Source organism: Dipodomys ordii, unplaced genomic scaffold, assembly GCF_000151885.1.
Source record: "Dipodomys ordii isolate 6190 unplaced genomic scaffold, Dord_2.0 Scaffold190, whole genome shotgun sequence".
NCBI lineage: Eukaryota > Metazoa > Chordata > Mammalia > Rodentia > Heteromyidae > Dipodomys > Dipodomys ordii.
The window spans coordinates 2,179,043-2,202,103 of record NW_012267406.1 but is presented as its reverse complement, the minus strand read 5'-3'; the positions used below and the strand labels follow the sequence as shown (position 1 = coordinate 2,202,103).

General features: G+C 35.6%; 1 protein-coding gene across 1 annotated transcript in view; it reads right to left on the bottom strand.

The window, feature by feature from the left end:
* The window catches only part of LOC105999465 (phosphatidylinositol 3,4,5-trisphosphate-dependent Rac exchanger 2 protein-like), an 84,755-nt gene that overhangs the window by 33,659 nt on the left and 28,035 nt on the right, over positions 1 to 23,061 (bottom strand). The window contains exons 9-10 of the mRNA XM_013034493.1: positions 8,379 to 8,445; positions 7,946 to 8,136 (exon numbers count right to left, since the gene is read on the bottom strand). Of these exons, the coding sequence (XP_012889947.1) occupies positions 7,946 to 8,136; positions 8,379 to 8,445 (258 nt within the window). The remainder of the gene's footprint in view (positions 1 to 7,945; positions 8,137 to 8,378; positions 8,446 to 23,061) is intronic.

The following is a 23,061-nucleotide window of genomic DNA, read 5'->3' as shown; positions in this document are numbered from 1 at the left end:
CAGTCTGAGATTAGCCTGGGCTGCATAGTGAGATCTGCCCTTAACTCCAAAGATTTAACATGGAAATGCAGAAATTACCACATCCTTCTTTTGAATTCATTATATTATCTGCTTCCTGGCTCAAGGTTCACATATAGAAAGAGACAATCCTTGTCATTCAATCAAAAAGGGAAACATCTGTGCAGTAGGATATCCAAGTCTCTCTCCTCCTCTAGAATATGGTCAGTTGGGATTATGTCATTCATTAAACTAGTTATAAAGACATTAACCCTGAAGCCTTCAGGAAGAAATAGATCCCAGTAAAATGCATAGAATTTTCCATTGCCTTTAATATAATTTTAAGAATTCTGTAATAACTTCAGTTTATTTTAAATAAACATTGAAGATCTATGCCCCATTTAATAGTTTTAAAGGTAGTTTCTGTATTTTATCACTGTTAAGTAGTTAAATACAAATATGAGATGAATGATTAACTTTTACTAATCTGGTAAATGCATGTTAATAATTTTGTGTTCATATTGTCTTATGGTGATATGCTTAATATGTCCTGATATGTTCCCTTGATTCTTCTTTTTTTAATGTTTTATACAGTAATCATGAACTTGATGTTTTATATGCACTTAAATTATGACTTGTTAATGCAACATCACAGAAATCATAGATGTCAGAAGCAGAGACCAGTGCAATAAGATGTCGCTCTCTCAGAAATACAGCTTTGCCAAGTTTTTTCCAAAGCACATCTAATTCTAAGAAAGCAATGGGCATTTTAATCTCAAATATTTTACTACATCCATTTATAAATATTCCTATCAAATAAGCACAGATATATCTAGGCTATAAGAAAATGATAATCCTTGCAAATGTGACTGTCTCTTAGGGACCTGTCACTTTTTATAAAAGATAATAGAGAAAAATGAAAGCAGTGCCATCATGCTTGAAATATTTGATTCATCTGTGTACTTTATCAGGAAATACCTGTTATTTATCTGACTTTCCAAATTTGCATACATTTTAAAGTTTACTTGTTAATTTTAAAAATTAGTAATGTTTGAAATACTAGACAATTTTCTGATGGACAAGAACTTACAAGGTTAATATCTATACTTATATAAAAAAAAGTCATGCTGGTAGCTTTAGTGTGGTCTTGTTTGTAAACATTTGGGTAAATGCCCAAAAGTGGGATTGCAGGGTCATAGGGGAGCTCTATGTGGAGTCTTTTGAGGAACCTCCATACTGCTTTCCAAAGTGGTTGAACAAGTTTACACTCCCACCAACAAGGCAGTAAGGTTCCCTTCTGTCCACATCCCCTCCAGGATCTGTTGTTATTAGAGTTCTTGATTTTAGCCATTCTAACAGGAGTGAGGTGGTATCTCAATGTTGTTTTGATTTGCATTTCTTTTATGGCTAGGGAGGTTGAGCATTTCTTCATGTGTCTATTGGCCATCCTTCTTTTCTTTTCAGAGAAGTTTCTCTTTAAGTCTTTAGCCCACTTATTTTTTGGGTAGTTGTTTCTTCCTTATTTGCAATATCTAGTGTATGTCTGAGTCAAGCAGAAAGGTCAGATAAGGTGATGTTAGGGAAATAAACCCTAAGATATGTATTCAAATGTTTTTTTTCTTTCATGAGATTGTTTCTAACACATTTATAAGATTATTTCTTTGTTGCTTTGTATGTCCCTCCCCCACAGTATAACCTCTGCTTTCACTGTATTTGATGTCAGTATAATTTGTGGAGGTGAAGGGGGAAAATAAATAGTTTAAATAGGTATACAGGTGGACCCATTGCAACAATGAGATGTGCAAGTCGTTTGATGTGGGGGGGGCGGGGAGGATTGGATGGGGGACAGGGGGAGGATGGGAAGGGGAAACAAAGGAGGAGGCTACAATGCTTGATAAGTAATGTACTCATTATCTTGCCCATGTAATTGTAAACCCTCTGTACAGTATTTTCACAATAAAAAAGTGCCACCCATCTGTTATACCCCTACTATTTCATTACTCTATCTTCTTCCTTCCCAAGATCAGAGCTTAATTTTAAAACCATTGCTTACTGCAAATGTACAAAAACCCTGAATTATAAGCTAGTAGAATCATTTCTTCTATTCAATTTGTCCTTCTTTTTAGCAATTTAAAATTCAAGTGTCTTATCTACTTTTGTTATTGGATCTCTTAAAACTTTTTCTGCACACACACAGTATCTGGATACATTTTGAAACTTTTCCTTGCTTATGGGAGTAATTTATTATTTTCTATCCCATACATAGACTCTAACCTACATATGGAAATCTCCAGAGTAAGTATTCTCCTCTTAATACATCTTTACAAAGCAGAGAGGATGCAGCTTCTCCATCTGTCCTGTTGGGACTCTGATTACCTAAGGCAGGTTACCTTGAATGCTCTACTTTGACAACAGTCTGCATTACCTAATCTGGGCCTATTTGTCAATGTGTCCTTTTATGTCATAGTAATGACAGAAAACAAATTACTAAGAAAGATTCCTTTAAAAGTTCAAAGTGCTTTTTTAAAAGACTAATTGATATTCCCTAGATAAGATTTTTGTAATTGCTTACATGAAAGAGTAACCATTCTATTATTTTTTATTTGAAATAAAAACCATTCCACTGATAAAAATAATAAAAATGTTTCAGAATAGAAATTTCTTATTTAGTCATTTTTATATTCTTAGTTTTGGATTTTATTTCTTTAGTAAATGCTTAGAATTTCACTTTTCTGTGCTCTGGTTACCTGATGTGTACACAAGCTTCTGGTGTTCGGTGCTGGCATGGCCAAGGGGATGACTGGGAATTCAAACACCACTTGTAATGTTAAATGTGAAAATATATCTCCATTGTAAATTGCCTATTAATAACTTCATTTTGGAAACAGGACCCCTTTAATCTGATTCATAAACCTATGTATGTATTAAAGCAGATTTCTAGAACAACCCAATTCTGCATTACACAGAGTAGATTGATGTTCATTGTTCCTTATTGCTAGTACATCTTTCAATATTGGCAACAGGCTGAAATTGCTATACATATTCTTCCACATTGTCTAGTTAGGATTCAACCCGAGGTAGGTGCCCCTGAGTCCCTGGAGCTCACAGGCCCTTCTGAAGGTGGTGTTTTTGACATCCCCTCTCTAGATGATAGGAGTCAAGGAACATTATTTAAAAATTCAAGGCATCTGCTGGGTGCCTGCCAATGGCTCTTGCCTGGAATCTTAGCTATTCAGGAGGGTGAGATCTGAGTACAGAAGTTTGAAGCCAGCCTGGCCAATCAAATCTGTGAGACTCATCTTCAATTAACCAGTAAAAAGCCAGAAGTGGAAGTGTGGCTCAAGTGGAAGAGTGCCAGCTTTGAGCTGAAAATAACAATCAATAATGAATGTTCTACATGATAAATTATGCAGGTGCTAGACACTCACATACTTAAGGCCAAAGAAGAATATTCATAGCAGTAGTTGACAAAGGCTCAATAGCTATGTGCATATGATTATATAAAATATTATTTTATGAAATGAACTCCAAGGAACGCAAGCAAGAGTTATTTTTAATTACTGTTGTTTTTGTTTTCTTTTCCTTTTGTTTGCTTGTATTTGGGAGGGTAAGAAGAGCACAGAAAAGGTGGAACAAAGGGTGAACAATGTGGAAAATGAGCTGTACATCTTGTGGGTGAGGATGAAAGGGAAAAACTGGTAGAGAGAGAGGCAAGGGAGACAGTGTTCAAAAAATTGTACTCATTACCTGATTCATGTAACTGTAACCCCTCTGTATATCAACCTTACAGTAACAATAAAAATAAAAATAAGTGAATTCTGAGTACTAGCCCTAGTAACAGCACACACACACACACACACACACACAAACACACACACACAATGCAAGGCCTCATTTTCTGGAAGAGATTCATCTTCACAGGAAGATAAAGTTGATTTCATGTTTACAGTTCTCCATTGTTCATTATTAAAGACATCACAGGATACAGTCATGAGACTAGCACCCAAATCACCCATCACCTATCCTTAGGGCTACTCACACCAACACTCTTGACACCACACATCACCCACTATTAAACAATATAGCGGGAAGCATGTAAGGACCATAGTTCCCTGGAATAAATCCTCAGAGAGACAAACCAAGGGCCCAGATCCCTTTCCTTACTAGAATTTCTTTAGTATTTATCTTTTCAGTTAGCCCCAGGGACTTGTTTCTCACTGGCTAAAGAAACAAAAATCAATATGGTGGAAGGAATGGGGCATCTCTGTTTTTGGACTCAGCAAGATGAATTCTTTGTATCTTTGCAGCACACTGATTTATATTAGTTAAAGCACAAAACAGTTGGCTGTTAAGTATGGGAGGGAATGAAGAACCCAAACAAATGAAAATACTGCACTGAAAGGAAAGATGCCGCAGTAAGAAATAAAAGAAATCCCTGTAGCAAGCTGTGATTGCCTGCAACAAATAATTGGCATAGATACAAAAGAGAACTTGAGATGCCATAGTGCTGATTCAATACTTAAACGGTTCCATTTGGCTTAAAGTAATTTGATCTATAAAGTAGGTAGTACACAATCAAAATAGCAGTTCTCTATAGGAAAGAGAATTCAAGGTACCAAATGCTTGTATTTGTTAATTAAGAAGTATAAATTAAAGCACTACAAAAATGTATAATTGCACATGTAGGAAAGAAGCTCAGTACACAAATATATCCTAATAAACCTGGCAGAGAAGGGGGATGTGCATATATCTCTTCACCTTATTGTGCTTGAAGGGAGTCCTTTTTTTTTGAAACTGCACAACAATATATTAACCAAAAAGGCTTTAAATTTTTTGACACAACAATCCTAACTAGAGGATATTTTTGGCTTTACCTAAGAAAATAAAACTCACATCTGGACAGCAGTCTATAGCAAAGATGCCTCTCTGTAGGTGCTAAGGACAATGGAGAACTAAGAGCAATCACTGAATGAATTGTTTAGTAAATGGTAGAATACCTACTGCTTGAAATATTATGTAGCCAGTAAAAGACAATGAGAAAATGTTTTCTTTGGACTGCTATAACAGAATGCCCAAAACTGAATAACTTATAAAGAACAAAGCTTTAGTTATTACAGTTGAGATAGTGAAGTCCAAGGTCAAGAGGTCATATGCGAAGAGCACCTTCTTGATGCAATATCCCAAGGTAAAAGATAGATGAGCAAGAGAGCACCAGAGAGAGAAGAGCATAGGAATGCCAAAGTCACTATTATAATTACCCACACTCATAATGACAAATGCACTCCTCTGATGGTTTCATTCATTTAATTACTTCATTCATGAGGCAACACTCACATGCCCCAATCACCTCTTATTAGGCCCCACCATTGCACTGGTGTTTAATTTTCCAACATATGAACTTTGGAGGACATATTTGAAGTCTGTGTGCTTGATTGGGAAATATATATGTGTGTGTGTGTGTGTGTGTGCGTGTATACGCACATATATAGTTGCCATAAGCATAAAACTGATTTAAACCACATGCTATCAATGTGTTCTCCAAGATTAATACATTGATATCTAATTAGCAGTGGGAAGATATCAGAAGGTGGAACCCTGTGAATGGAGTCATATCTTACAGAAGAGGTGCAATGTGGCTGCTTTCCTTTTTTTTTAATCCATCACACAAGAAGATAAATTTAAGATGCCATCTAGGAAGAATCTTGGGAGCCTTCAACAGACACTTAGGCTGCTAGTGACTTTGTCTTAAGTGTTCTAGCCATCACAACTACAAGGAAGAAAGTTTCTGCTTGGTATAAATTAGACAGGTTGAGCACTTTGCTATCACACATAGTCTAAGATGTTATATATACTAATACAATTGTGTTCAAATGTATATTATTTGAACATGTGAGAGAATGCAAATGAAAATTTAAAAAGCTTTTGCAGGAGAGACAATTGTTAAAATATTTTTTCAGATAGTAAACCATCATTTTATCATGTTCAAGACAATATCCTGACCTTAAAAAGAGAACTTTTCCAATAGGGCATATGGAACTAATGCAAGTGAACCTAACTACTCAGAAGGTAAAGATCTGAGGGTTGATTTTCAAAGCCAATACAGGCAGAAAAGTCTGTGAGATTCTTACTACTAATTAACAAACAAAATGCAGACTGAAGATATGACTCAAGTGGTAGAACAAAGGTATTAGAGATGTTACATGCAAGTGAATGGCTGCCAATAACATGGTCAGGAGAGTTCATTAGTTGACTAACAATGCTCTCAAATAACTACCTGAGGAAAGTAAATTTCATAAAAACAAAGCCAGGCTAAATGTTATGGGAAGAATTCAATAATTCATATTGAATTATCCTCTATCCTATATTCACTATTTTTTTTGTCAGTCGTAGAGCTTGCTCTCTGCGCTTGGGCGCTGTCCCCGTGCTCTTCAGCTCAAGGCAAGCATTCTACCACCTAAGCCACAGTGCCACTTCTCTATATTCACTGTTATATGCAGTTCTGACATTTTATTCAGGCTTTCATTAAAACACTCAACGTTAATGCTAATTAAACCTTCCTTTTCATTCTGGAATCTAGATTCTTCCTCCTAATACCAAACATGCACAATAAAATAATGCAATACTTTAAAAAAATCCCAGGTCTTCTTGTTTTTGTCCAATAAAACCAGAAATTGCAGGAAACTGACTATTAAATGTGGATACCATATTGTTGAACATTTCTTACCTTGATTTTAAAAGCAGATGATAAAAATAACTGCAATATTTGATTAACAGCAGATTTCTTCCCTCTGTTGGAAGCAGAGGGTAGACCTCCGTGTTTAATGTTTCATACAGGTGTGGAACTGCTTGGCTTCCTCTCCCTTTCTGAATTAGAATTACTAAAGGATTATTTTAGAAACAGCTTTCTGTGGGATTCTGGATTCCAATGAAAATTAGCACATATTTTATCTTCATAAAAAAATCTAAGTAAAGGCTTTGCTAAAAAATCAAAGATTATGTTAAACTCCTTTTTCGTTCACATAATATGAAAATAAACGCATCCAGTTTTAACTTTAAATTCAGTTCTGACTGGGACACTAGTGCCTACATATCTCCTGAAATGAACTAAAGCTCTTTTGAGTTGGAGAAAGTCAATTATGAAAACATTTTAGTGTTCCTTATATTCTAACATAAGAATCAATGTAAACAGCAATTATAAAACTAGTGCTCCATGAACATGGACAGAATGAAAGAACCACAAGCAAACAAAAGGAGTCAGATACGTTTATCAGAAGGGAGATCATTTCTCTGCTACGAAAAATGCTTGACCTAACCCGTTGTAGATAATGCAGTTAACTAAGCTTTAAGTAAACTTTTCACTGTGTGTAAGATGTATCTTCCCTCCTAATCTTATAGTTTATCTGTAACTTTCCTACATCACACATATTTCCATGTACTCTATACCCCTGCAGACTGGCTTTAAATCACAATCTTCAGATCTCAGCCTCCTGGGTAGCTAGGATTACAACCATGATCTACCAGTGCCCTGTTCTGGACCATCATTTTGCTTTATGAGAGAAGGCGGCTCACGTCACTTGGCCTACAAGTATATCAGTCACTTAACAGAAAAATATATATCCATCAAGCACAAGAAAAAGGCTGATGAAGTAATTAACTTCACCTCCTACTAAGTACATAAGAAGGACTCACACTTTGTATCTAGAATACAAATATGGCAAGTACAAATACAAAAAGGACAAAGATTCTGGATCACCATATTATAAATGTAGGCAGGATTATATTCATATGTTTAATAGACTAGTCACTTAAAATGTAAAAGCTCAAACAAGAAAACATGTGAATTTCTTTGTCAAATGCATCTGAGACTTTTGAATGTTTTTACTTTTCACTTCATCTAGCCAACATGCAGATAAAAACCACTATATAAAAGGCAGGTAAGCTCACATACCGATGCACACCACTGCTACACATGATGATGTGGCAGGCCCCCAGCCTGTCACAGAGTTCTGAGGAAACTGACAGCAGTCCAACTCCAGATGCACTGCATGCCGTGTTTGCACAAGCAGCTGTCCGCTTGGATCTGATGAATGAGGTTACCAGGCGATAGAGCTCATCCAAAGCATTGAGAGGCCTCATGAGCTGCAGAAAAAATTGAGGACTATGAAGTTCAACACGGTTAATAGAAATCTATGTAGATGCAATGAAGTTCACAAGTTCATAGCTTTTAATGAGCAGTCCCAAATATATTGGTTGTTATGCAGGCAAAGGAAGTAGAGATTGCAAATATTCATAATTGCACGTTGCTCAAAAAAGAGCAGAATAAAAAGGTAAGGGAAGCATGTGAATAACAATGCACTGTCAGAATAATCATCTACTTTTACCTTATCTACATAAGCAGCTTTAGATGTGGAGTTTGGTGGTGAATTTGACTTGTCCAAGTAGAAGGCTCTGTAAGAAACCAAAGAAATAATGGTTTATTGTTTGGAAAAACTTAAAACATATGAAGATGTTCCATGTACATACACACACACACACACACACACACACACACACACACACACACACACACACACACACATATATATATAATTGTGCTAAAATACATATAAAATTTCCTACATCATTATTTTGTGTGTGACAGTCCTGAGGCTTGAATTATAACATTTCTTTCTTTATATATTTTGTGTCCCAAATACATTTTGTTAACTGGATTTCTATCTATTCTTATTTTCTGTTATCAATAGGTAAATGTCTCACTAGAATGTTACCCTCCTACATGTACATAGAGTTTAGCATGGTCTAATATACAGATGGCATAATATTCAATGCTAAATTAATTTGCACAAAGTATTCAGTAATGTGACAAGAAGACAAGACTCACTCAATAGATAGTAATAACTCAAATCCAATTCTATACTATGGGAAGCAAGTCTTGAAAATTTTTTAATCACAGCAAGGAATGCAATTAAGATAAAGGATTTTCTGTTTTGGGGAGTTCACTCAAAATATTTTACAACAGATTTTTAACAAATGAAAATTAGTTAGATCCATGGAATCCAGGTAATTCTATGACAAGTGCACAAATAGAGGTTCGGGTGCATAAAGAACAGAACTTCATTTGATATGATTTTTTCCAAATCGTTCCATTTCCTTACAAATGGGGCTGCGTCATTCTTTCTGAAGGAAGCATAGAATTCCATTGTGTATATCTGCCACATTTTCTTGATCCATTCATCTACTGAGGAGCATCTGAGTTGGTTTCATATCTTAGCTATGGTGAATAATGCTGCAATAAACATAGTTGTGCTGGTAGCTATAATATGGCCTTGTCTATGATCATTTGGGTAAATGCCCAGAAATGGGATTGCTGGTTCATAGGGAAACTCTATGTGGAGTCTTTTGAGGAACCTCCATACTGCTTTCCAGACTGGTTGAACAAGTTTACACTCCCACCAACAGTGCAATAGGGTTACCTTTTGGCCACATCCCCTCCAGCATCTGTTGTTACCAGACTTCTTGATTATAGCCATTCTAACTGGGGTGAGGTGATAAGCTGACCCAAAGAAAGAAACATAGGTCCCATGCGGAAAGTTCCCTTATTTGCAATAATTAGTATACATCTAGGATAATCTTCACAGATGAGCTGCATAGCTCAATAGCTATGTATATATGACCATATAAGATGACACTAAGCAAAATGAACTCCAAGACATGGACACAAGAGGTTTTTCTTTGTTGTTGTTGTTTTTAATGTACTATTTGACTTTTTGTTTCTTTTGTATGTTCTTCCCCCTATGTTATATCCCATGTTGTCACTGTATATGATTTTGGTATCCTGGTATTGTATATACATTTATTTCAATCAGGGAAGGGAAGGGGAACAACAGAATGGTGAGACAAAGAACCAATGCAACAACAATATACACAAAACAATATGTTGGAAATGATCTGTACAACTTGGGGGTGGGAAGGGAGGGAGAAGGAAAGTAAGAGAAAAATGAGGGAAGGGGTAACAAGTTTGACAAGCAATGTACTTATTACCTTACTTATATAACTGTAACTCCTCCTGTACATCACTTTGACAATAAAAAAATGCAATCCCCCCAAAAAAAACAAGAACGGAACTGTGTTTGGTTAAAGGAAGACTGACATGTAAATAGACTAATTGAAGACACCTCAGGTCTTCTCAACTTTGAATCACCTGGGGAGAAAGATCATCTATATAGATGCAGTTCACAGATCATTAGTACCACCGCAGGAAACCTCTCTACAGAAATATTCCACCACAGCGGGCTGCACACATTTTTCTGAGACAGATGATGCTCAAAGAAACCAAGGAACTGAGTCAGCACTGAGTGTTTTTATCTTAGTGTTCTGCCTCTCCTGTATCTACTTACAAGTAACTTGACAGAAATATTCAAACATTAAATGGGGCAGAGTCTTTTGAAAATATTTCATTAAAATAAAAAGTTAGAAAATAAGTTATAGGTTGAAAAGCCCACATGAAGTGTCTTGATTTAGTAACAATCTCTGTTCTTAACTACTATATAAGAACTGAATAAAAACAGTGATGTAAGTTTGCCATCCAAAATACTCTCAGAAGATAAAGAATTACTACAAATCCAGAGTTAAATCTACCGACTCATCCAGATTTGTACAAGTAGCTAATATATGCTAATACATTATAATGATGGGAAAATTTATTATTAACAATCAACTCATGATTATGCAAGCTAATCAACCATTATTATTTAACCAAGTATTATAAAATATACCAATGCACTGATGAATGCTGGAGAAAATAACCAGGAGCTGTAGCTAACTCAATGACTTCTTTATAATATATAGACAACAATATAATTGTTTGTTTAAATAATTTAATTGATAATTAAAGAATTAAATACTAATTCAATAAACAACATTTCAATCACTTGTTAAAATAATACAGAATTATGCCCATGATTATAGGTACTCAGGAGGCTAAGATCTGAGGGTCCTGGTTTGCAGCTAGTCTGGCTAGAAAAGTCTATGAAACTCGTAACTCTAATGAACCACCAAAAAGCTAGAAGTAGAAGTATGGTTCAGGTGGTAGAGCTCCAGCCTTGAGTGAAAGAGCCAAGAAAGAGCATAAGGCCCCAAGTTCAACCCCAGTACTGGCATAAGAGAAAGAAAAAGAATTTGGACTGGTGAAAGTAATTTAATAATTCTCCATCAGAAAATAAAAGGCCAAAAATTTATCAGCCACAGGTTTACAGGTATGCATCAAATTTCAGTGTCATTCAGAATATGACATACTGTGGATAGGAAATAAATTCCTAATGCACTATCCTAATTAGAAAAGCCTTACAATGCCCTTTAATCAAATTTTATGAGGAAAGTTAATGGCAAAGTTGGATTCACGCCAAAAGTGACAGTAGTTTATTATGCTCTGGAGGTTGGCAGGAATGAAGTCATGGTCCTTTGTCTGAATATAGAAAATCTTGCTAAGACTTTTCAAAGTGTTGTTACTACTTCCTAAGGGCTGAACAGTAAGTTCTGTTTTGGGCTTTACAGTCACAGCCTTGTAAATTAACTCTGCCAGGTAAGAGGAGTATTGAAGGCATTATCTTTTCATCTGATACCTTTAGAATAAGAGACCAATATAATATTGCTAAGTTTCAGTGAGTAGGGGTATAAATATATCAAGTCAAATAGCTATAATAAAAGTAATCTTGGCACATTTTGACTGCTATTTAAGAGCTCAGACAAGTACACTGGTATTTATAATGCAAAAGCAGAAAGGGAGAGATAAGTTAAAAGATGCAAAGTGGTACTGGTTATATAGAAGAAAGGTCACACAAGAATTATGAGTTGGACTTTGATGGATGGATGAATAGGATTCTGACAGGTCAAAGCAGAAGAGGATTTTAACTTACACAGAATAGACAGAGCGAATTTTATTGGATCAGATTCATGTAAAAGAGGAACACAGAAATGTTGGGCAAGTTGGATGAATTTTTTAGTGCTTATTTAGTTAACACAATCTTGTGGACATGAAGAGTAAAACAAGCCTTTTTTTCCAGTTCTGGGGCTTGAAATCAGGTCCTAGGCACTGTCCTTGAGCCTCCTATGTTCAGGGCTAATGCTCTACCCACTGAGCCACAGTTTCACTTCTGGCTTTTTGGTAATTAATTGAAGATAAGGGTCTTATTGCCTAGGCTGGGTTTGAACTGAGATTCTTAGATTTTAGCTTCCTGTGTAGCAAGAACTACATGCATGAGCTACTGGCACCTGGCAAAAGCAAATATTTTTAAGAGGCCAATCTTTTTAAATATTAAAGCGCAGCAGTATCAAATTAAAAATGTCTTATGATATTCAGGACAAAATTTAAGACAAGTGGTATTTTACTTTTAAAACTTAACTAATAATTGTATTTCAGGACAGTCTGACACTTCCATAACTTTATGTATAAAATCATGAAAGCATTCTAAAGATACTATATAGTAAGTTGATCAGTTAGCATCTTTCCCATCAATTCTCTGTGTACTCTGTTTAACTCTAGTCTCTCTTCAAGGCCACCTATTCTATTACTTTAAAATCATTTAAATTTCCTCAGTACTCAATGTTTGAAATGAAGCCAAGAATTTAAGGGTTTCCTAAATGTCTATCCATACGACTTCCCATCTGCCCCTGAACATTGCATCCAGCCTTATTTGTGCTGGGATCTTTCAACAAACAACCTTTTTACATTGCTGGAAACATCCTCATATCCGCCCCTCACCTTCTCATATACTGTTCTCTTTTGCCAGGAATTCCCTCTCATTTCCTTCTTTCAAAAATTCCTATAAAACCCAGCTCAAATATGGCACCTAAGAATATCTCCCCTGGAACAAATTCCCCTCACAGTTATGCTGAGTTGTTTTCATTGTGTTGCTTGTGCTAAATTACATACTTGGAACTCAGCAGAGACCTTGGTGAAAATCCAGGATCCCCAAATCTAAAGCAGTGCCTGATCACTTTTACATCTAATACTTGATCTAGTATTGATCGGAGTTGAACTTCATGATAATTAAAATTGAAGAGTTGGAGTTATCATAGCATATAGCAATAAAATATACATAACTTTGTAAAGATTATAATTTTAAAGATAGTTAAAATAATAATTGTACATATTTTTAAGGAATTCTTTCCATGCAAGATAAATCTGTAAACTTATAAATATTAGGTGAGGCTACAACTTAATTAACACTAAGGCATAAATACATAAAAGCATTTAATAGTCATCAGAAGTTAAAATTAGAAGTTAATTTTAGAATAAGGATGTTAGATGATTTGTCCTTCAATGCATGATAATTACATCAAGAGAAAAGCATTCTCAAGGTTCTTTGGAACCCACAGTAGCACTATTTTGTTTTAACTTATAAACTACTCTAACTAAAAATGGTACAGTATCTTGGATACTAGGTAGGCAAAGGCAGGATTTCGGGATCCTATTTCAGGTCTTCTGGGTAGCTAATGAGATTCTATCTCAAAAATTGAATAAACACAAAAAATCTTGGGAGATGGCTCAAGTGAGCAGGCCCTGGGCTCAATTCTTAACATGAGAAATAGACAGTAAGGGAGAGTAGAGGAGTAAAGGAGGGAAGGGGAGAGGAGGATGGGGAGGGGAGGGGGCAGAGAAAGGGAAGGGAGGGGGAGAGGAAAGGAGAGAGAGAGGGAGAGAGAGATGGAAAGATATAAGGAGAGAGATGAGACAGCTATAGAGAGATAGAATGAGAGCAAAAGAAAGAGAAAAATAAACAGAGATAGAAAGTAGAGCAACATTTGTGTTTAGTTCTAAATAAGAAGAGATTAAAATAAACTTCACAGTCTACACTGAGATTTTAAGTATTTAATTCTTGCTTGTTTACTTCTGCAATAGAAAATACAGAAAGGCTGAGATTTCCTTTATCTGGCACCCTTAAGTACAGTAAACAGTAAGTCCCTCGATGTTTGCAGTGATTATTCATTCTTTAAGACCTATCTTCAGCATTATCTCCCTGAGACTTTCTCAGCAGCTTATCATGGACCCCATGCCCTGTATATCTCATAACCCCATTATGTATTTTTGGGATATGTTCATGTGCTCTCTCCATTAAACTATGAGACAGGGACAATATAGTGTGTCTTGTTATCTTGTCACTCATAGTGCTAGGCACATAGTGAATATTCAAGATATTTTTTTCAAGTAAATAAATAATTTCACAAAGGCTATTGCTGAATGACAGATCACTTTAAACCTCTTCATAAGGGAAAGTGTCTTCTTTCAAGTATGATTCTGGATAAAAAAAATACTGAATATTGTCTTCACCAATGGTGGCTTTCAGGTAAGAGATAATATTCAGTGCAAGTCCAATGAAACTAAGAAAATTCATAGTAGGGTCTGGGAGGGATGAGAGAGAATGATGAGAGGAGTTATATCAATCAAAGTGCATTGTGCTTATAGACCAACTTGTTGAATGGTAACACCTTTGTAAAACTACATAAAGATAATAAAAATATGATCAAGTATAGACCAATAAATAATTTAAACAGTTCAAAAATATTATCAAGAATAATAAATTTTCCCCATCACAAACATTTACTCATATTTTTATGAGTGTTTCTCTTATGCACAATGCTATGCATAGGGAGGAAAAGCTGACTGCAAAAGACAAGTCAAGTCTCTGTCCTACCTTAAACTTTCAATGAGGTTCATTACAATCAGCAGAAGTAGCATGTAACTATCACCCCTGTTTAAGATATTAAAGACAGCAACAATTAAGGAATGAGTCTCATAAAGAATTGTAGAACATCTACTTCTGACCAAAGGGCAGGAGGTATAATATGGCTGGAACTAAAGCCAGGCAGAAATGAGGAAGATGCCCTAGCAGAATTCAGAAACACTAAGAATACAAGAGAAGTCTATCAAGTAATTTAAGCCCCACGGACACTATCAAATGAGTGCAAACAGAGGTAAGTCTTGAAGCAATATCTACAAGTGAACATAATCTGCTGAAGAGCAGGATCTTTGTTGTGTTTAATGCCAAATGGCAATCACCTGGAAAACTGCCCAACAAAAGTAGCTGTTCAGTAAGTATTTGTGAAATAAAAAAGGAAAATAATTCAAGGACAACATAGATATCAATTACTATTGACAAGGGATAAGCTCATGTAATAAATATTATGTCCTTTCCGCAAAAAAACTTGAAGTATGACCAAGTCCATTCTAAATGAAAATACATAAACTCCATGTCCCTTCTAGATATAGTCGGGTAACTTTCCTTCTTTTTTGTCTCCCAAAGACAATAATTTGCTAACTATCCTTCAGCTCAGGTTGCCTATGAGAGTCAGTGATCACCTGCTGCACTGCTAGACCCGTTTTTCCAAATTAATGCCAAGGACTTGACATAGGACAAGGCCAGTGAACACACTCCAGACATTATTTTCTGAATCTCTTCTTATAATATGGCACCCACTCCTATCCTTTATCCTTTTACTGTTGGCCTTGTCCCTTGTTGGTTTTCATACAGTTCTTTTTTATTGCCTATTCTTTCTTCTCCCTATTTTCATTCCTTGCCCCTAAAGCTCTTGCTTTCTAAGATGTGTCTTTCCACACAATCCTCTCTCAGCAGTCTTCTAGGTCATGTTTGTTGCCTTGCAGAGAGCTAAATTACCTCTAAACTCCAGATGTATGCATGCAGTTATTTGTTTAATAAGTTACTATTTCCAAGCCAGGCCAAATACCAGGCACTTCGGACAAACAGTAAGAATCAAACATGATTTATTTACAAAGAACCAATAGTGTTCTTTGGAAAAGAGCCTAAGAGTAATACGTAGAGGTTTAGCAGAGTGTTAGTAAAGAACATCACTGAGAACATCAGGAAAGGAGATACAAGACAGATTAAGGTAAAATGTTCTTTAAGGAATAAAAAGGACATATGAAGGTGGAAAAGAAATGTCCTATTTAGATCATTTAAGTCTTCAAAGCCATTTAATTCCCTGGAGAGAGAGAAAGCATGAGATACAATAGTCAAATGGATGATGTTAGAAAACAGGAAAATGGAAGAGGAAGATTGGGGGGGGGAGAGACAGACAAGATGGGGAGGAAGAAAAGGATGAGGAGAAGAGATGAAAGAAAGAGATAGAACAGACACACAGAGAGAATCTTTTATCTTAGGTGTCAGCTTCTATTATGTCATGTTTCTTAGAATGGAAGAAGTAAATAAGGTCAAATTTCCCCCTCATCCTTAAGTTTTAACTCTTTACTGATGATAAACTACAGTAAAATCTGTCTGACCTACAAATCCCTGTGGCACTGAACAGCACTGAACAATAACTTGAGTGTAATAAAAAAAATCAGTCCTGCATAAACTTCTGGACATGAGGACGTACTATTAATACTTTCACTGAATTCTTTAACTAACTTCCGAGCATCAATTAGCTGTATTTAGGATACATCAGCCAACAGGAGACAAGGTTCTTGTTTCAGGAAAGTTGCAAGCTCTTTCTTCCCTGGTCTGTGTCAAAGGAACCTGGCCCTGCAGCCTTTCTCTTATGAGAAAACAGGAACTCTCAATGAATGATTTTCTGCTAAATGTAGCCCCATCCCTAATGTTGATTCCAATGACATTTCTTCACCAGGACCCAAGACAAACTAGCTCTTCCTACTTCAGAATCTGCTCCCAACAAAATTTTCAAGTTTCTTCTTTCCAAGTTTAGGAAACATACATACATATACAAAAGATCAGAGCAATGCCTTTTGGCAGATATTATTGGTTTGCTTTTTAGGATAATCCTAGCCAATGTCCCCTCATGCAATGCTGCTCAAAATGTGGCTTTCAGACGTAAGTAACTAATTAGGAGCAAGAATTTAGGAATAGTATCACAATTCACATTGCCCTGACACTCACTATCCCAAAACACTGAGTTACTGAATAAAGGACACTTGCTGCAGGTCACTGTGTAGTCTAAGTTGAAAAATAATATTTAAGTGAGATTGTATGATTATTTTTGTCAACCTTAAAATAGACTTTATAAAAATTGAGTTTAAATGTATAAGCATTCATTTTCATTTAAAAATCTATTACCTCTATAATCATTTTGTTAATCAGATTTTTTTCCTTTTTTATTGTAAAAATGCTGTACAGAGGGGTTACAGTTACATGAGCAAGGTAACGAGTACGTTTCCTATCAAGCATTGTTGCCTCCTCCTTTGTTTTTCCCCCTTCCATCCCTTCCCTGCCACCTCCATAACTACCCACCCCACCCCACTCTACTCCCGCCAATATTGTAAAGTTCATTTTCAACATAGTGTCTTGTACATCTCATTGTTACAATGGGTCAACCTGTATCCTTATTTAAGCAGTTTGTTTTTTCCCTTCCCCTCCCCAAATTAGAGAAGTGTATATACAAGATGCAGGGCACCGACATCAAATACAGTGAAAATAGGGATTATACCATAGGGGAGGAACATATAAAGCAACAAAAAAATCACATAGTACATTATAAATACATTAGAAACAATAGCAAGAAAGAAAAAAGATACTTGTATCCCTATCTTAGGGTTCATTTTGCTTATTTTATATGGTCATATGTACATGGTTTTGGCCTTTTCTGCTTGTCCTACACATGTACTAGTTATTGCAAATAAGGGAAACCATTGGCCCTATGTTTCTTTGGGCCTTAATATAATTTTTTCCAAGTCTTTCCATTTCCTAACAAATGGGGCAATGTATTCTGAGGACCAATGGAATAGAACTGAAAACCCAGAAATGACCCCACAGACCTATAGCCACCTGATCTTCAATAAGGGAGCTTAAAAAAATAGAATGGAAGAAAGAGCCTCTTAAGTAAATGGTGCTGGAAAAATTGGTTAATCAGAATTTTTTAAACTGATGGCTTTTACATTTTAAACTAACCTACAGAAATGAAAGTTTCATTTTTAATCTTGTGATTTATTCATGGCATTAAAACTTCAGTGGATGTTTGTTAAGAAATTGCTTTGTAAAACTCTTCTCTTCCTATCAACCTATCTATGTGAGATTGATTTTCTTTGGCCTTCAAGGTTATTAAATTAAACACAGGATTTAGATATACATTTTTCCTATAAACCTTGCTGTCGATTCAGCCTAGATAAATCCACCCAGCAAGAAATGAGCCAATCTCTCTAACTGAAAACTTTCAATATTGTTATATGCACTATTTGACCAATGTATATGTAAAGATACCAAATGTGGAAAAATCACTATTTCATTCATACTTTTGATTTTGATTGTAGGATGACAAAAAATTACTTTCATGCATTTTGTAACTACCTACAGAATCAGGCAGCAGTCAGATCATAGTGGTACAAACCTAGCTACACATGATATTTTTCAGCTAGTTTTCAATTACACATGGCGTAAAGATCCTACTTCAAATACTCCCATTAGAAGAGCTTTAACCTTATGGCAAGGTGAGTCATGGCAGATTTGAATAACTATCCTTCCTATCTTTGGACTGTATCTAGAAGTAGTTCAATGAACAGTTAGAGGATCAGCGATATCAAGATATGATTATAACAATTCATATGATTTTTCCCCAAATCAGGTGCTCAATGGAGAAATTAGAAGTGGAATTCAAGTTTAGTGGACTTTCCAGCCTCCAGTAGATGAATGTAACAGGGAATTCCACTTCATTATCCCATCTCTTCTTACCAATTACCTCCACCATCACGACCTAACCTGTCATTTGACTTATTAAGCACATCTCTATTTAATTTTTCTTACTTCGGTCTTAGAAAGGCAAACTAGGTATATCACATTAGATCTATTGACAATATCTTTCCATAAAGCTAGCAAAGGATTTGTTTATCATTCCCCCTTATCTTTTCTGAATGTATCCAATTCTATGTCTGAGTTCAATAGCTTGTACCTTAAGTTGAAAGTCAATCTGAAACATATTCAAGAAGTTTCTAAATTACTAATTTGTATACAATTTCATGAAATATAGTGTGAATGGAATAAAACTCTGGGCTTTCAATGTTGCATGATTAAATATATATATTTAAAGACTTCAATGTAAATATTTTATTAAATTCAATTTTATATTAATAGAGTTCAAAACAGTTTATATTTGGCTGGGCACCAGTGGCTCATGCCTGTAATCCTAGGTACTCAGGAGACTGAGATCTGAGGATCATGGTTCAAAGCCAGCCCAAGCAGGAAAGTCCATGAGACTCTTATCTCCAATAAATCACTCAGAAAACCAGAAGTGGCACTGTAGCTCAAGAGGTAGAGTGCTAGCCTTGAGCTGAAGAGGTGAGGGACAGCATCCAGGCCCAGAGTTCAAGCCTACAACTGACCAAAAAAAGTTCGTATTTGATAATAATGTATACTTTATGTCCTTATGCAATTGACATATATAATGCATATAATATTATGAAGTATATGGCTTGATATATTTTTAGTATTTGATGCAAATATATGAATGATAATGGCATTTAAAATTGATACAGATAAATCTACCTTCTCTGACTATCACAATTCATAAGCTGCATTCATTATGAAGGGGCATGCATTAGTGCCGTTAATCTACAGTCAAGCTCCAGAGATTTGCTTTATTTTCAAATAACAAATAAGACTGCAACTATTTCAGATTCTGCCCATTTTCCTGGCTCCGCCTCTCACATGCAGGGCTCTTATCACTTACGGAACTATTGTAACAGTTTCTTAACTAGTCTTACTTTTTGTTCTTCTCCTCACCTCCTAATTTGTCCTCAATTGTACCACCAGAATATAGTTTAAAACATACCATGCTTCCCCCACACCAGGATGCTTAGAATTTACAAAATGACCTCACTTCTTACAGATCAAGGCCTTACTTCCTCAGCCAGCACCCAAGGTAGCCTGTAGCCAGAGCCCTGAGCACCCCTCCTGCTCCACTGCTGTCCTCATCACCCCCAGGTCCAGCTGTGGCTTTCAGTAACTGTCCCCAGGCATGGCAAACTGGTGTTATAAATGAACTTATCATAAGTAATGCAAAATATGTGCTTGATTTTCTTCCTACATGACTGACAGAATTTTACAAACTTGATTTACCTAAGATTAACCTTGCCCTCATTTTAAGTTGGGTAGTCTTCCTAACCTTGTTAGATTTTACAAACCAAATATTGTATTTTCCAGACCACAAATGATATATGCATCTACATTAATTGATCAGTATGACTATATAAATTGGTTTCATGTTACAATCAGATCTTGAGTGTCAAAAGCTCTGGACCTGGGCTATATTTCCCAATTGCTATCACAATAAAGCAATGAAAAGATCATTTATAGTCATACATATGCCTTCCATGGTCTATTCTATAAAACAAAAGGCAGCTGAAATGTCAGCAAAAAGGAACTGAAAAATAATAAGAAAAATATTCACAGAAAAGCTTGACTAAGGTGTCTTGAATATATATTTAAGCCACGTTGTCCCTGTGATCAGATAGAATAGTCAGCAGAGTTAAAAATAAAAATCAATCTTTATCCCATAAGCACTGCCAACTTTGCCTTACGTAGTGTATTTCTCTACCTGATTTTTTTGGGGGTATATTTAGTTCTTTTTGATAGTACTAGCTCTAATCTATTCTAAAGAATATTATGAACACAAAGTACTCTAATCATCTTCTTTGCTTTGGTAAAAAAAATCTTAGCCTGGAGATAGAAAACAATGGCTTTTTTTGGTATGGAGATAGAGGTGAATCTCGTCAAAGGATGCTTTGAAAATGAAGATGATTTTACTTGCTTCTACTTGTCATACGTTTAGTTTATCTATTGATGCTTATGAATATTATCACAACACAGGACTTACTACAAAAATGTCAAATTTCATAGTTAAGTAATTCTAAGCTCATACGCTGTTCTTATCTAAATATTAAACTAAGAATTCCTTTAATGAACTGGATGTGGTGGTACACTTCTATAATTCCATTACTTGGGGACTTCAGGCAGGAGGATTGAGAGTTTGAAGTCAACCTGTGCTATACAGAAAGACTTAAAATCATTCAAAAAAAGTATTCTTCTACAGTAAACGTTAAGTAAATATTAACTATAATCTTAACTTAGTGAGCCAAATAAATTAGTCTGAATTTAAATAAGATTATTTGGATTAAATGAGGCTAAGATTATATGCATCAATATATATGCAGCAGCACTACATTGGTAGTAAAGTGATGGTGTCGAGATTTAATAGAATTTTAGTGCTTTTCTGGTAAGAAAAGAGGTATGCTGCTCTAAAAATGTCATTACAACTTCAACTTTACTGATGTCTTCTCATGTGAAATTTATGAACATTGACTACACTACTAAATTTTCTAGAAAGGTCTCCAACAGAGTCAGCATCTGTATACCCTCCAAATAGTCTGGAAGTTTGTGAGTATAAAACAAAGCAGACTGACTACTGAAATAAATTCAAGGAAGTGATAGTATCTCCAAAGGATAGCCATGCATTACTGTATGATTTCCAATTCCACGTGATGACGTGGGTGACATTCACTATGAATCAAGCTTAGTGGCTGCCTTATACTAAATAGAAGGCAGGCAAATAATACACAAGGCAAAATAAAGCAAATGTAATCAAAGAAGTCACTCAGTTTTAAAGAGTGTGATTAATTTCAGCCGAGGCCATAACATGAGACAAATTGCAGGAAGATAAATTGAAGATGGGTCCTAAATAATTAAGCTCCTTTAGTAAATGGCAATGGAGCTAAAGCATGCCCTGGGCAAAGGCTGGCTTAGTAGAGGTTGGGGAAGAGGTGAAGGATAAGCCAAGGAGGCCAAACGGAGGTTCTGTTTCCAAGTCTGTTTCATGTGCTTCTTCCTTCTGAACTCCAGCCTCCATAACACCTTCCAATTTCTCCTTTCTGTTTACAGGTTTTCATGCATGCTGTTTGCTCTGCTGGACAAGAATCCCTTTCATTCAAGTTTACTTCAAGATATCTTCTTCAAATAATACATTTTTAAAAGCATTCATCCTCTCCCCATTCCAATTAAGATGCATTTGTTTTCTTGTACCCTGCCAAACACCTTACACCTTTCTCTACATAATTTGTGGCTGAACACAGTTTTACAAATTATCAGTGAAAACTTTGCAGACAAAATGTTCTTGGCAGACAGCAATCTTAACTATTCTGATGCCCAGAACATGTAGAGCTGTCCTTGGTACTCTGTATTCAGACCGTGTTGAATAGACCGAAATATGCAGCTTTTTCAACACTTTTAATTTGTGTGAGAATTAAACACTTAAATATAACATATAATTTGTAAATAGTGAATGCTCTCTATATTTCATATTAAAAAGTTAAAGAAGTCTAGAAAACACAAGCATTATGAACTAATCCAAATTTTATGTAGACTTATTTTCTCCTGCCATGGGAGAAACACTGCTCATATGAAAGATTATTGACAATCCTGAAAATTCTGCATTGGAAATAGAAAGGAATTAAGCAGACATATCTAGCTTAAAGCTAATATTAGAGACACCAAAATATGGATTTTCTTGGGATTTTTTTTTTTTTTGTCAGTCGTGGGCTTGAACTCTGGGCCTGGGTGCTGCTGTCTCTGAGCTCTTCAGCTCAAGGCAAGCATTGTACCACTTGTGCCACAGTGCCACTTCCGGTTTTTTGGTGGTTAATTGGAGATAAGAGTCTCAAAGACCTTCCTGCCCATGCTGGCTTTGAACTGTGATCCTCAGATCTCTGCCTCCTGAGTAGGTAGGATTACAGGCATGAGCCACTGGCAACCAGATGGAGATATTTTAAACTTTAAACTGAAATATACAAAGAGTCTTCAACTTTGCTGAAAGATGGTGTGAAAAACGTATTGAAACTTCAATGAAGTAGATTAGAATCTGAAAGTTTCTGATTAATTTGAAAAGAAATCATATATACAGAAAAATAATTTAAGAAAAAAGTTATTATTCATATGCTAATTAATATTCTCTCAGACATGCTCACTGGCTCTCAGCTTTTTTTTTTAATTTTATTTTATTTGTGAAGATACTGTACAGAGGGGTTACAATTACATGGGCAGGATAATGCGT